Source organism: Helianthus annuus, chromosome 2, assembly GCF_002127325.2.
Source record: "Helianthus annuus cultivar XRQ/B chromosome 2, HanXRQr2.0-SUNRISE, whole genome shotgun sequence".
Lineage (NCBI taxonomy): Eukaryota > Viridiplantae > Streptophyta > Magnoliopsida > Asterales > Asteraceae > Helianthus > Helianthus annuus.
Window position 1 is genome coordinate 121,827,403 of NC_035434.2, and position 14,792 is coordinate 121,842,194.

The 14,792-nt window shown below is 36.6% G+C and overlaps 1 protein-coding gene and 1 pseudogene across 1 annotated transcript; both read right to left on the reverse strand.

Moving 5' to 3' along the window:
• Nucleotides 1-284: 284 nt before the first annotated feature.
• Nucleotides 285-2,904, reverse strand: LOC110905238 (annotated as a pseudogene).
• Nucleotides 2,905-5,360: 2,456 nt separating this feature from the next.
• LOC110895133 (F-box protein At3g57590) lies at nt 5,361-6,560 on the reverse strand. The gene has a single exon (XM_022142415.1). It carries the CDS (start codon nt 6,558-6,560, stop codon nt 5,361-5,363), a length of 1,200 nt encoding a protein of 399 aa, XP_021998107.1.
• Between the last annotated feature and the right edge of the window lie 8,232 nt (nt 6,561-14,792).

Below are 14,792 nucleotides of genomic sequence, written 5' to 3' on the forward strand. Positions count from 1 at the left end.
TGCCGTTGGTATGTTACAGCTAGAATGTCCAACAAAAGAACTAACTGGTTGAGCAAGACGCTTAAAAAGTAAGAACTTTTTTAAGCAAAAAGCACAGCATAAAAATTGAGACCATTTTTAGCTGTTTTAAACCCCTTCAGGCCTTTTTTTTTTTTTGTAAAATCTGGCCAGAATGTGCACCTGTGAGCCTTGATAAACGCAAGGCGCTCGCCTTGCCGCCTTTGACTACTATGCTTATTCAAATTTCCCTGATTGTACTCTTCTAGCCCTATAGAAGGAGATAGATATACCGGGTTGTATAGCCGTTATTTTGAGAAACCAGTATAAAAAACATATAGATGATACCCGACTCAAATAAATGAAATTAAAAAAATAATAAAAAATACATTTTAGTTCAAATTTATATTCAACTAAACTACTCAAAAATACCTCCAAAGTCATGGCTGTCCCTGTAATATTTGTCAAAATCACCAGCTTCCTTTTTTCCCTACGGTGGAAGGAAAAAACACCAGCACCTGAACTAATAGTTTGAGCTCTAATTCGAATTTCAATATAAAGTTGAGCGAAACTACTTGATCAATGCGAAGTCTCATTTAACATGTTAAAGTTTATCGTCGAGGGTAATCAACTTGTTGAAAATGACCAACTTGGTTAGTGCTATCCACACGATGTGCAGCCTTACCAAAGAAAGTGTGCACACCAGTGGCAATAACAACAGCTTTGATTTCATCTTGCTTGCGAGTTAATCCAGAGAACACCTCATTATACGGATTCGTGTTCATAGGAAGTGATTCACCAGTAAGGGCAGATTAGTCAACCTTTAAAAGACCACCCTCTAGAAGACGAGCATAAACGGGAACAATGTCATCAATTTTGATAGTGATAATATCTCCTAGGACCAAGATGGAAGCTTCTTGTTTACTCCAGTGACCATCTCTTAGAACCTGCAGTAACGACGGATTTGTCAATCTTTAAACTTATATCAGCATTTATATATTGGTCAGTTAAGAATACCTTAGTTTTAGGGGCAAGACCAGCCATAAGTGCAGCAGCCGCATTTCCAGCATTGTTTTCTTCGATGAAACTGATGATTAAGATACTGTGAAAGACCTCGTGAGTGACAAAAAGATATCCTTCCATCATAGCAAGATCAACTCAACCACGAAAAGTGTAAGTTCTTGTTGTATTTTACGTGCATATCTTGGATATGGACCATATACAATAAGACCAGACATGGCTCCTTTGAAACATCTCAATTTCAAACTCATAGGAACATGCTCTTCACTCAGCTTCTTACCTGAGTTGAATTCCCACACTACAGCTTCCATCATTTTGTCTTCTCTGAGTTCGGGAATGCTTGTACTACTGTGCAAATTTACATCTCTTGGCGATCTAAAATAAAGAAATTTAGACTCTTTGTTTTTCCTAAGGAGTGCATCTTGCACTTTCACTTGGTAGGCATTTTATCGAACACGTCCTAGGCGTATATACATGACGCGAAATTACCTCAAACTCAAATCTTCTAAAACAATTAGACCTAAACACAACACAACACAACACAACACAAAATCAAGACCTAAATTTGTAGAAGGATAAGACAAAGCAGGATCCGAATCCGAATCACTAAAACTCATTTTGACAAAATGTAACATGTAAAAATACTCAATATTGCAAGTATTATATAAAAAACAAGTTTTTTTTACGTAAAACAACTTAGCAATTCACACTAAACAACTATGAATGCTTATTATCTAGTAACTCAATGGATCTTCGAACAAAATTATGACGAATTATATACTACACAATCTAGATAAGGTAATTTAAAATCAGTATTAAAACAAACAAGATCAAGTGTAGACTGAACCTCACCGATTCACCGGTACCATTCACAAAGAGTAGAAGCCTTCAATGTATAATTGTGGCAGCGATAGAGATCGTGATTTCCACGGTGGATATCAACATGTGTATTTAATTGAACAGAAGAGGTGAATGAGGGACGGCGGCGAGAGGTGGTAGCGGCGGTGGGGAAGCCAGAGGGGAAAGGGGTAGTGAAGGAAGGGTGAACGACGACTCTCTAGGGACCTAATTCAAACTTTTCAAAAATGCCTAAAATACCCCTCCGCGTTTTTTAAGCTTTAAAAATTCTGTTCTAATCTCAGCCATTGATTAAGTTAATCTAAGGGTTTCTAAGGGGGTTCCCCAGTTCCCCACTTTTTTAGTGTTCCCCAATGAACCTCACACTATATATATATATATATCTTTGAAAAATATTAATAGTAATATCAAAATTCATAGTAATATCTTTCCATTATCAAAAACATGTTGCAAATCTAGCATAATAGTAACTTTGAAGTTTTTGATTTAAGAATTAACACAATTAAATCACCTACTTGTGTTACTGTTTTGCCTCATTCTACTGCGTTACTGCTATGCCGCTATACTGCTATATAGGTTTCCAAATAGCGGTTTTAGCGCCGCTAATAGCGGAACCGCTATATGCCACCGCTATTTGGACCGCTACACACCCTAAGGTCCGCTAGCCGCTATAGCACCGCTATTGACTGCTTAGCTCTCGGCACTACCGTCAAGCCACACATGTAAACAAGAGATAATATATATGTACTTTAGGCATAAAAAATATGAACAATGCTCTATGTTTCTGTGACCGACATTTCATTTTACAGGTATGCATAATTTTGATATCAATCCATCTCATGTGGGTATTGGGAGTAATAACATTCAAACATGAAGTCGTTAAGTGGGGCATACTATAAGATATGAGACATAGTGAAGAGTTCAAATGAGAAGAAACTTTATGTAAGATGAAAAAAGAAGAAATTTCAACCAATAAAAATGCTTCATTTTACTTCATTTAGTATAAGTATTTAATGTTACTATAAGGGTAATATGCTAAACCTACAAAGATCATTAATTATTAGTATTCATTTTTAATAGCTAACTACATTAAAAATTGTAACTTATCTTCAAAATATATATTTTTTGAAAAAATAAAATAAAAAAATTTAGAGTGTAGGATAAATTACAATGTGTAATATGATAAATTACGGGTTGTGTAGGATAAATTTCAATATGTGTAGGGTAAATTTCGAAAGGTGTAGGGTAACTTTTGATGTGTGTAGTCAAAAAACATTAGTGTGAAGAATGATAGTTTTTATGACTAAGTCAAAGATGATAATAAATGAGATAAATGAAAAACTATTTAATGTTTTACAATTATATCCTTTGTTCTTTTTCTTCTCAATTAAATTTTCTTCTCAAATGAACCTTCCCCATAAGACATATGCATGGCACTCCTCCATTGGACCAACACGTTAATTATTTTATATCCATTTTAAAATTACGTTTTTGCTCCCAACTCAAAATAAAATTACGATTTTTGTCCCCATCTCAAGATTATGATCTTGCCCTCAGTTCAAAATTACGACTTTGCCTGGCACTCCCCCATTAGACCAACCAGTTTATTATTTTATATCAATTCCAAAATTACGTTTTTACCCTTCTTTAAAATTACGGTTTTGCCCCCAGCTCAAAATAAAATTACGATTTTGTCCCCAGCTCAAAATTGCGATTTTTCCCTCCATTCAAAATAAAATTGTGGTTTTGCCCTCAACTCAGAATTACCTTTTCGCCCACAGTTCAAAATAAAATTTTGTTTTTGCCCCCCAGCTAAAATTTACGATTTTGCCCTCTGTTCAAAAATATGATTTTCCCCGTTTAAAAAATTGTGATTTCGCCCTCAATTCAAAATTGCGTTCTTTCCCTAGCTTAAAATAAAATTATGTTTTTGCTTGCAACTCAAAATAATGATTTTGCCCTCGGTTCAAAATAAAATTGTGCTTTTGCCTCCAGCTTAAAATTACGGTTGTGCCCTTAGTTCAAATTTATATTACACTGTTACCCCAATTTAAAAATTACGAACTTGCCTCTGTGAAAATTTACAACTTTGCCCCTGGTTCAAATTTACAGTACTGGCATTACTTTAGCTTTTGACAAATTACAATTTTACCCCAGTCAAAAAATACAACTTTCCCTCAGTTAAAAATTACAATATTGCCATTGTTTTAGTTTTTTTTTCAAAACTATAAAAGTGTTTTGTTTAATTGGTTGACTCGATTTAATTGTTTTTCATGTCAATGAACTGTCTAACACTCACTTATTATTCAGCCATCGCCCCGCAACGCGGGCGGTGCATCAACTAGTTGTATATATGATATATTTTTTTGACAAGTAGAAAAACTTTGACTGACATCAACCACCCTTCTAATTTAGTTGAGACAGTCTTGACGTTGCTAATTAACGACAAACAATTGACCACCAACTTTAAACTGCTGACTTGTGTTGACCTGCTCGATTAAGCCATTCACACAGATGACACAACAAATAGCAATCAGCTAAGGTTCCAATTTCACATATGGCAGCCTACCAACCGATGAAGATATGTATAAAACTCCAGCCTTTTTTTTCTTGATATTTTTTAACACTAAACTTGAATTTGTGCTATACTACATCTTTAACCCATAAAGTTATTCATTTAACAAAACCGTTGCAGATGTCCTTAAAAATCTGTTTGAAGATTCAATAAAAACCTACTACTGTTTGACAACTCCTTCCACTTAGATTGAGAGAATGCAAAACCATTTTCAACCACTTTCTTGTGATTTTTAAGAAGGAACCTGATTTTAATTATTCATGAACTAACTTATGTCATCACATGTGATATTTTTTTCAGTTTTAAAAAGAGATTCCAAATATTAAGAGAAAAAAAAGAAATTTGTGTCTGCAGAAAAAACATTTTGATCAGCTTCTGGAATCAAACCCACATGAGATTCAACATTTGTATAATTATTTCTAAAATTATACAGCTTCTAATCCTCCTAAAATTATTTCTAATAATTCTTGTAGTCAATAAACAATTACTTGTGATTAAGAAGATGGTAGTGGTGGTACCCACTTGATTGCACACAATTAAGTGCAATGTTTTCATAACCGGACCGGACATCGAACCAGACGTCCTACCGGTTCACCGGTTGAATCGGTCAGACCGGATAATTAAATTATAATTTAAAAAATATACAGAACCAACATTCTGGTTTTTCAAATACTTCTATCTTTTTTTTTGCTAAAATAAATCTGAGTTTTTAAACTGCATGCTTTTGAATCTTTTTTGTAAAATAGAATCCTTCCAAAACATAACATAGTTTTAATTAGTTTAGCGATACTTGTTTAGGAGCATTAGATTCATGAGGGGTTTGTAAAACACTATCTAATAACAGAAATCCATAAGAACACACATCTAAGAGCTACCAATAAGTGCAAACCTCAAATCTTGTCATGTTCCTCTACAAAGGCACCATTCTTTCAACATAACAGCTGATATGTCCAAAGTCAAATGTTCTTGACAACGGAAATTGGTGACCTGGGGTGAGTTGTACTGATTTAAAACATCTACTCTTCCTGTTGTAGACATGTACATTTATCACATTCCCGGATAACTTGCTGAAGGAAAAAAAGATAATCTCGTCCATATTAACAGAATCTATAGGGAAAGGGCAACCTAACTTGATCAAAGACTCGGGGAATATAATTATTTCTCTGACCCAAACACGGTTTTCATAGTCTTGTAATACCCATATATCCATCCCGTTTTTTTCCAACACATGATCACGATCATCAAAAACAACTCCAATACAGCCATTGATTTTTATGAGGTCAGGATAGTAATTGCTTTGCGCCTCATAATCAATTACACCTTGAGGAGCGTTAATTATGAAAAACTTCTCTGTTCTCAAGTCAAACCCCAATATGTCATATGTATCTAGAAGCAATAGATGCACTACACTATTCACACAAACACTGATGCAGTAACCGTCGACTTTGAATGCCAAACTATCCCAATGAAAACCAATAGGAGGCTCTACATCGATCTTTCTCCATGAATAATCTGACATAGAGTAAATCATAATCTCTAGGGTACCAGATTTAAATATATCCGTGATGATTAAAATCTTATGTTCGTTTTTAGACTCTTCAAACCCAAATAAGTAACACCCTCTTGAATTGGAAAAATCTGGAACTTGTTCAGGGAGTTTAAAAATGTTGTGCGTGCTAGGGTTTACAACGAAAATTTGAGCGTAATAGCAATCGTCACCGGAACAATATTTGACCAAAGCAAAACATACTAACCCGTTCAAATGTTGAGCTTCTGTTATATCATAATAATCAACGTAGTCGAGTGTCATGAGATGAGTGACGGGCTCACCGTCAAGAGGGGCGGAGAGCAGGTGTTGTTTTCGAGCGGAACGATCGTGAGCAGAAATAAATAAGGAGGTGCGGTGAGGGCGAGTGGAGTGAAGTTTGGTGAATGATGGACTGGAGAGGCGCAATAGCCATGGTTTAGAGAGGGATCGGAATCGAAGTATGGATTTGATGGGGAGTCTGGAGAAGATGTCTTCCACGATTTCACTTGGGATTAAAATCTTTGCTTTCTTGTACGATTGACAATCTGCCGTCAAGGATTGCTCTGCTTCTAGGGTTTTCATTTTTTCTGGAGGCAGGGGGGGAATCGTGATTTTTTGCAGGGCAAGGATTTTTTTAGTTAGGTGAGAGGGTACTCCCGTAAGTGGGGAGTCCTCTCTCTTACGTATAACTAATCCTCGTGTGTCACGTTAACTCTCCTCTTAAACTCCCCTCACACCCTCAATTTGATGGCGCCACTCCCCTCTTACCTTCCGTTGTTTTTTTATTCAAAAAAAAAGGAAAAGGTTTTGACTGGTTGAAAATCAGGCTGACCCACTATCTCCCCCTCTCCTTCATCGGTGACTTCTCCCCGCTGCCACTCACCGAATTAGGTCACCGCAGGTATGGCGGCGGTGTTCCCGCTCGGGGAATAGGGTCACCGAAATGCCTCCCCGCTGGTGCCCCGGAGCCCCTTATATATTTGTTTGGCAAAGCTTTTTAAAATAACTTATTAGCTTATTGACTTATAAAAAAGGCAATAAGTTGTTTTTGTGTTTGACTAAGCCAAAAGTTCTTTTAGAAATGGCTTTTTGCAAAAAGAAAAAGAAGGTTTCAAGAACTCATAATATTGTGACTTTTTAGTCAGCTTTTAACTTTTCAAACTACAAATTACCAATATACCCCTTCTTTACCCCCTTATATCTAAAAGAATGTCCATTTGAGTCATTTTACATCAATAAGCTAATCCAAACACTTTTTAAAAACTCCCTTTCAAAAAGTCTTTTTCCCAAAAGTCTTCTTCCGAAAGTCCTTTTTAACTATAATAAGCTTAACCAAACATGCCCTTAGCCTCTTTTTTATTGGGTCCTAATATTAATACATGGAAAAAACTTACATAGACTTTGTTAGTTTTTCAAAAACTTACATAGACTTTGTTAGTTTTTCAAATTCCATACGGGTCGTATAATATTATACGGCCCGTATACACCATGTGTAAATAATTTACCTGTTCGTATACAATGTATACGAACGCTTTATACGGGCCTTATACAATGTAAATAATTTACCTAGTCGGGACGAAATTTCCTAAAGTTGTCACACTCTGACTTTTGCGGAAGCGTGGATTATTTGGTGTGACTTCTTAATACCATAGCAATAATCATAACAATGCTATATGATAAAAACACGAGATGTTTATCCATTAAAAGAGTTTAGAAAATGCCACAACAACATTGTCTGAAAACATCAATACCGAATTAAGTTACAAACCATGACGTGTTTAAACGAGTTCACAAAGATTTATCTCAAAGTATACAATGTATACGAACGCTTTATACGGGCCGTATACTTCAAAAATTAGATTTATCTCAAAGTATTTAAGGGATTTAAGGTGCCAATCACACGAGACATTTTACAGTGGTGAGGTTGTTAAACCTTTCTAAAAGTAGAAAAAATAAAACATTAACAAGTAACAAAGATTGAAGAACAAAAAGTCGCGTCGTATGACTGTAATAATGTCACACCCTGGCTTTTGCGAAAGCGTGGTTTATTTGGTGTGACTTCTTAATATCATAGCAACAATCACAACAATGCTATATGATAAAACGTAAGATGTTCATCCATTAAAATAATTTAGAAAAATGCATAACATATTGTCTTTAAAAATATCAACCACTGAATACGTTACAAACCATGATTTGTTTAAAAGGAGTCCATAAGACTCGACGAAAGACTATTAACAAAACGAGGATTTGAGACATGCAACCCATCCAGGAAGAAGTTACACCCCCCCAAACCTATGACCCTGGATGACATCCCTATTTAGTACGCAGCTAACATGTATCACTTGCCAGATCCAATTAATTCCCTGAAATACATGTAGTTTGAAAAGTCAACAAAAAGTTGAGCGAGTTCATGTGTATGTGAGTCTGTATAAATCGTTAAAGTGTGTCTGTATAAATTGTTAAAATGTGTCTGTATAAATGTAGGTCTTTGGTATGTAGATCAATTAATGTGTAGCTAATACATTAATAAGTGACATGGCCTAGGAAGCACTCAAACCTGTATGCGTATTTCGTACCGGCCCCTCCGGCGGAACAACATAGTCACCACATGCAGCCACTCGCAGGCCCATGGATGGGGCTCGCAACACCCAATAGATCTATCACTCATGCCCCTCGGTCCTTATACAAGGATTAATGGTCTTACGATAATAGCCTACCCATTCACGTGATCTAGCAGTAAATTCCCTAGCTAATCATACCATGTATAAAAAGGTCTGTAAATGTCTATAAATGTCTGTAATAACTGTAACATGTATTTCACCCCCGAAGTATAAAACTGGAAATAGTTAAGAGAAAAGGGGGACATGAACTCACAGTATTGCATCTTCGGTACTTGTAACCCAAATCTCTTCAGCAAACACGACTCCCTACAATGTACTATGGTCTATTAGATGAACGGGCCATGCCTTGCCTTTGTATTTATGTTTTTGAGTTACGTTTCGGGTATTATTCCAAGTTATAATAATTATGTTTTAGCTTTGGAATAATTGTTATACAATAATTCTGTATTAATACTTCTCAAGTATTTTAGCTTCGTGCTTCCGTCCCAAAGGTGGGGGTATTTATACATGTATTTTGTGATTAAGGTATTGACATTATACATTCCTAACTCCCACTTTAGAAAAATATATAATAGCTTATTTGTCCGAAAATAACACATACATAATGTATATTTCCCTGTCTTCTAGAAAAATATATCATAACTTTCAAACTAATATATTTCTACTTGTTTCATAAATACGTTATATGTTGTGATAAATTTCATTTATCAAAATGTTATCCATCCAAAATATACTAGTAACGGTATTTTGTAACAAAAATTATGGCGAGTTTTATGTTTGCAAAACATAGTCGAAAATATACTAGTAAACTCTTGTCTAGAAAATATTTACTAAGTGTTAGGATTTTCGGAAAATTTCGCCATGGTCTCCTTTGTAAATGGAGGTGTCCATGCTTTAATAGCATATCATTTTCTTTTACATATACCCCGTAGATCATTTTCAACAATCAAACCGACATATAGACATACAAAGCATTACTTACTTTATTTCAGCTTCATCACCCAAAACTGGACTGTTTTCGAGGATTTTTATAGAATAGTTAACCTTTTCCAAAAATTCCCAATTTTTTACAGAATGACTCATACGTCCCAAATTTTATTTTGTAAAAATATCAGGGTCCATTTCGTTACCAATATTTTATAGAAATTCATTTACCCAACTGCAATCAGATTTTTTACTTTCTGATTGCAGTTTACGGAATAATTCACTAAAAATTAACCGTAGGTCCGATTGATGAAATTCCAGTTGGAGGTTCATCCTGACAACGGTGACCATTTACTGTAAAAATTTCATGAGTCGGTTTCACACAGGTTTCAAGTTATGACTCTGAATACAACACACTTTTTCTGCAGTAAAAATGCAGCTTGAGCTGCTGTCCAAAAACAGTCCCTTAAAAATAGTAAACAGTCTCGAAAAATTACGATTCCAGTGCCATTTGTTTAGTTATTCCAAAGTACACATTTTAGGCTTTAGAAAATCAGTTTTTCGATTTAAAATTGTCCAGTTACAGCCTGTTGAAGTTGGCTGAAAATACCAATCAGCATGCTGATTTATGGTTTAATCCCTTCGATGTTTTTGTGAATGGCATCATGCTACAACTTTTAACAACAAAATCAAGGGTTTAGCAAGGACTTACTACTAGCTTAAAGCTAGGGATGAATCTAGTGCAAAGATGAAGAGAAAAGATGGTGATAAAGACTTGAACAAAGCTTTCTTGAGAGCCCTTCAACTTGCAACTTCTACGAATGATCTTCAAGCTTGGAAATGGACTTGTAGTTGGAGAAGATGAATGTATGAAAGAGATGGAGGTGGGTTCGGTTATGTGGAGCAGAAAATAGGGAGAGAGAGTGAGTTAAATGGAGTTATGTTGGAGAGTGTGGAGTTGTAATGATCATCCCTAACCCCATTGGGCAATTTGGTAATCATGACCCTTATCCTTTGGCAACTAGATCAAGCATAATCACAAAAGAATCTAGGTAATCTAAACAAAATATTTGGTCATCATTTGGCTGAAAATTCGGTTGGGGGGGGGGGGTAAAATGTAAAATTTTGGTAACTAATAGGTAAATAATTAGGAGGTAAAGGGTATTTTCTATAATAGTGGGTGTATGTCATGTTTATATAGTGTGTGGGGATTTTTGTGACCGTAAATAATTAAGAATGATAAAATAATATTTCTGACAATATTTTGGTGTCCCGGGTAATGTCTGGTTGTTCGGTTACGTATCGTTTCGTTAAAGCGTTTAATTGTACCGCATAGTGTCTTTTATGCATCTTTTTGTAACGAATTTTAATTCCAACACTTAGGAAAGCGTTCTGGACCATTTAGTCGACTCTCTGTATAATACGAGTGTTAAGGGCTGAATTGTTTCTGAAAATGCAGAATTCTGTACTTAAAATGAGTTTTAGGCACTTTCCGGCACTCAAACTATCACCTAGTGACACAGTCTTATGGTCCTCACTTCCCTACACTCCATACTGGTGTAGTACTCTATCCATGGCTCATACTGGCCTCGATATAGTGTTTGTCTATGTGCTGGCATTGTCAGCAAGTGTCTGAGTTATCCGCTCACTATGCTTAGCTGTGCTTTGTGCATCAGGTTTGTCACTAAGAGTCTGTATGAAATAAATGGAGTGACTGTATGTAAAGTGATGCACCTGTATGTTTGTAACATAAATCAGTAAGCAGTTTAAAGGGTCAGTTGTTATCAAGCACAGTCATTAAGCACATAACTAGAATTAATTAATTGTACAGTACCTGTAATTGTGAGGGTTGTCACATTCTCCCCCTGTTAAGAAAATTTCGTCCTCGAAATTTGTACTACCTTAACTCCTTAGGGTTTCATTATGCGTGTATGTATACAAATAATACCGAGGCAAATAGTCACCAAACCGAATCAAACCTTATTCACATCAAGTGAGTCCAAGAGTATATAACAACACGAGTCCAATGGTTAAAAGGTATGTGCTTTTAGCATTTAATGTCAAAGGTATAAGTCGTATTGACGTGTAGTCTAGTTTAATCCAGTTACATGGGTTCCACAAAGGAGGAGTTTTGTCCAATAGGATTCTCAAATGATTGGTCATAGTATGCAAATTTCCTCAAACCATAGCATCTGCTACATGAACTCAAAATCAACAACTTGGAGATGAAAATGACCTGTCAACTTTCGAATGAGTAAATGATAAGAATTTGTGTGCTGACATTCTCGAATTGCGAAAAATACACCAAGTGAGGTAAAAGCGAATCTGGTGTGTCATTGTTTTAATTCGTAGTTGTATCAGGAATGTTTAAATGACTTAGTTCAAACAAAAGTATATGTAGTTTTGTGTAAAACGATCGACCATGATTAGCACAAGCTGCAAATTTGCAATGACACCACAAGGTGTCGAAATGACGAGAAATAATAATGGTGACTGAACAAGTTCACCGTGCCTGAAATCAAATGAAAGTGTACTGAGACAACCTGAAGATTTGATTTACACAATGTCGTAAAGTTTCCAGTTGAATATGAAATATCAAAGAGCCACTATTTTTGATCGAAAGTGAAAGGTATTAAGTACCATAAGGTATTCGACTGACAGTAAAAGTATCGTTAGGAGGTACATCGTGCTACGAAATGAATCCATGTACCATTGCCTTAACACACAACTGTGTTGAGACTGCTTTAATTGTGATAAACGAGACGGATTTAGAGAAAATAAATAATTTAAATCCGTATATGAAGTGAGTAACCCAATTAGCACAAGCTTCAATTTTGTGAAAATATCACCTCAAGGTGTCGAAGTCAATCAAACGATTTAATGGAGTCATAGATCAACCGAATCTACTACGACTCGTAATGAAAGAGTCTTTGCAAAAATGTTTGAATATGATACTCTCAATACATCATATGACGTCTTAAACCAAATATGCGAAATGGAGAAGTTCAAGCAATTGAACTTATTTTCAGCGTAACCCGACAATAAACGTATGTATCAACAAGGGAAATCTCAGCATGGTTACAAAAATAAACCATGAATGTATCTTGAAACAAAAGAAGTTTTCGAGAAAGTGTGTTGACTTGATAGCAAAGAGTCAACCGTTACAATAATGTAGGCCATTCGAATCACAAACCAGTAATTAGATTTAGCAACATCATATTTGAATTTTAATGAAGCGTTCGAAATGAAACTGTATGCGTAGCAGATGGTGCACGCGTAACATGTGAGTTTTCAAGTGATGAGACAATGAGTATGAGGTAATGACCAAGTATCGAAGCAAATGTGTGTTCGCTCTCAGCGAAGGAAATCAAAGCGATGCAACTACTTTAAGGGGAGTAGAGATGCAAACATCTACTCGGCTAGAAGCAAAAGTGAAGATTTAAACGAAAGAATTTCAAGTACTTTCTGTTCTGTTAACTGAAATGGCATATATGTCAGGTTAATGGTGTTTGATTGAGTTAACAGATATGGTGTCTAAGTAACAACCTTTACACGTTTGGACCTGGGTTCCCAAGGGTCCTAATCATATGTTTTCTAGATCCTCAAGGTTTCGTATTCTGTGTAACTCGGTTTTGTGCATTGTGTAGGAAACACCATCTTGTGTGCGTGTAAAAACAAGTTATCGTCCCACGATTTCCCCGGTATACTTTCTTCCTGAATTCATCGCTAACGACACTTGATCATCAATCAGTCGTGTAATAGTAGTTGGATCCTCACAATTAGTTAAATACGTAATTCGTTAATCCTTAGCGAGAGTCACCGACTCTCATGGGTTAGCTCGTTCGGCTCCTAGTAATTGATGCTCATTTGAAAGTCACATCCTTCTTCTTGATGAGCAGAGCTGGGGTTACCCAAAATGGGAAACTTGGTCTGTTATCTTCCTTCTCTATCAGCTACTAAAGCTACACTGTCGATCCTTGCATGTCTGAAGGTGTAAATTGCCAAGGTGTATTGGCTGCAAGCGCCGCGCCTGGAAATCAAATCGATGCAAAATTCAACTTGTCATTGAGTAGATAATTCTGGCAAGTTTTCGAGGATGGCTTCAGGATATTCTTTTATCACAGGGATATCTTCGAGTTTTGGTTCTTCGGCTCCCTTGTCCACGACATGAGCCCAGAGGGCAACACACCCATTGTGCGAAAGCTTTCGTATCTTCAACGCCTGATAATCCGTAGGAGCGTATCCTGCTCCATGAATCACGTCGTTTCTCCGTTCGTCATCTGGATGCGGATAACCTTCTTCGCTTGGTTGTTCGACCACTAGTCCATCCCAAGCATCACATCGAAGCTTCTCTTAAGCTAGTTGTCTTCGAATATTGGATATCTATCTTACTTACTATTAAAACAAGTATATTCTGAAGCTAAAATTGGACAACAATATCAAATTGCACAGGCGCATAACATTGATTACTATGAGGCGTACCGATGACCATGTTTGGATCCTGGCGTGCTTCCCTAGCTCCGGTGTTAGACATTTTCCCACGATCTTATTTAATCTCCCTTGGGCAATCTTTCCTAAAGTGCCTCGTGTCACCGCAGTTATAACACCCTTTAGCTTTCTTTCCACGTCTCGTCTCATGCCAACACGTTTCCTTGTTGTGTCCCACTTTGCCACAGTTGTCACACTTTCCATTTTTACATCGCCCGGTATGATGTCGTCGACACTTGTTGCATTGAGGTAGTTTACCCATGTATTCTTTTCCCTTTTTGGCCTTGTTGTTGTTATTCGCCTGAGTACCCTGCTTGAAGTTTGCGAACTTTCTCTTGTTGTCTCTAGATGACTCTACATGAGTCTCCTTTTTCTCCTCAGAGGTTGAAAATTTGTTCAACCTGATTGCCTCTTCAGTCCAGGCCACACCTAGATTAATGGCTTCAGCGATCGTTGTAGGCTTCGATGTCGTCACCATGCTCATGATTTGGGGTGCCAATCCCCAAATGAAACGCTCATTCTTCTTAAACTCTGGATCTACCATGTAGGGGACCACACGCGACAGAACGTGGAACTTCTCCACGTACTCAGCTATTTTTGGACCTTCCATCTTCAAGTTCCAGAACTCAGTTTCCACTTTCTGGCTTTCTGTTCTCGAACAGTACTTTTGATGCATTAGTTCTTTCAGTTCGTCCCATGATAAAGCATATGCAACAGCCTCTCCCATCGTCTTCTGAACCTGGAGTTTCCACCATGACAATGCCCCATCTTGGAACAG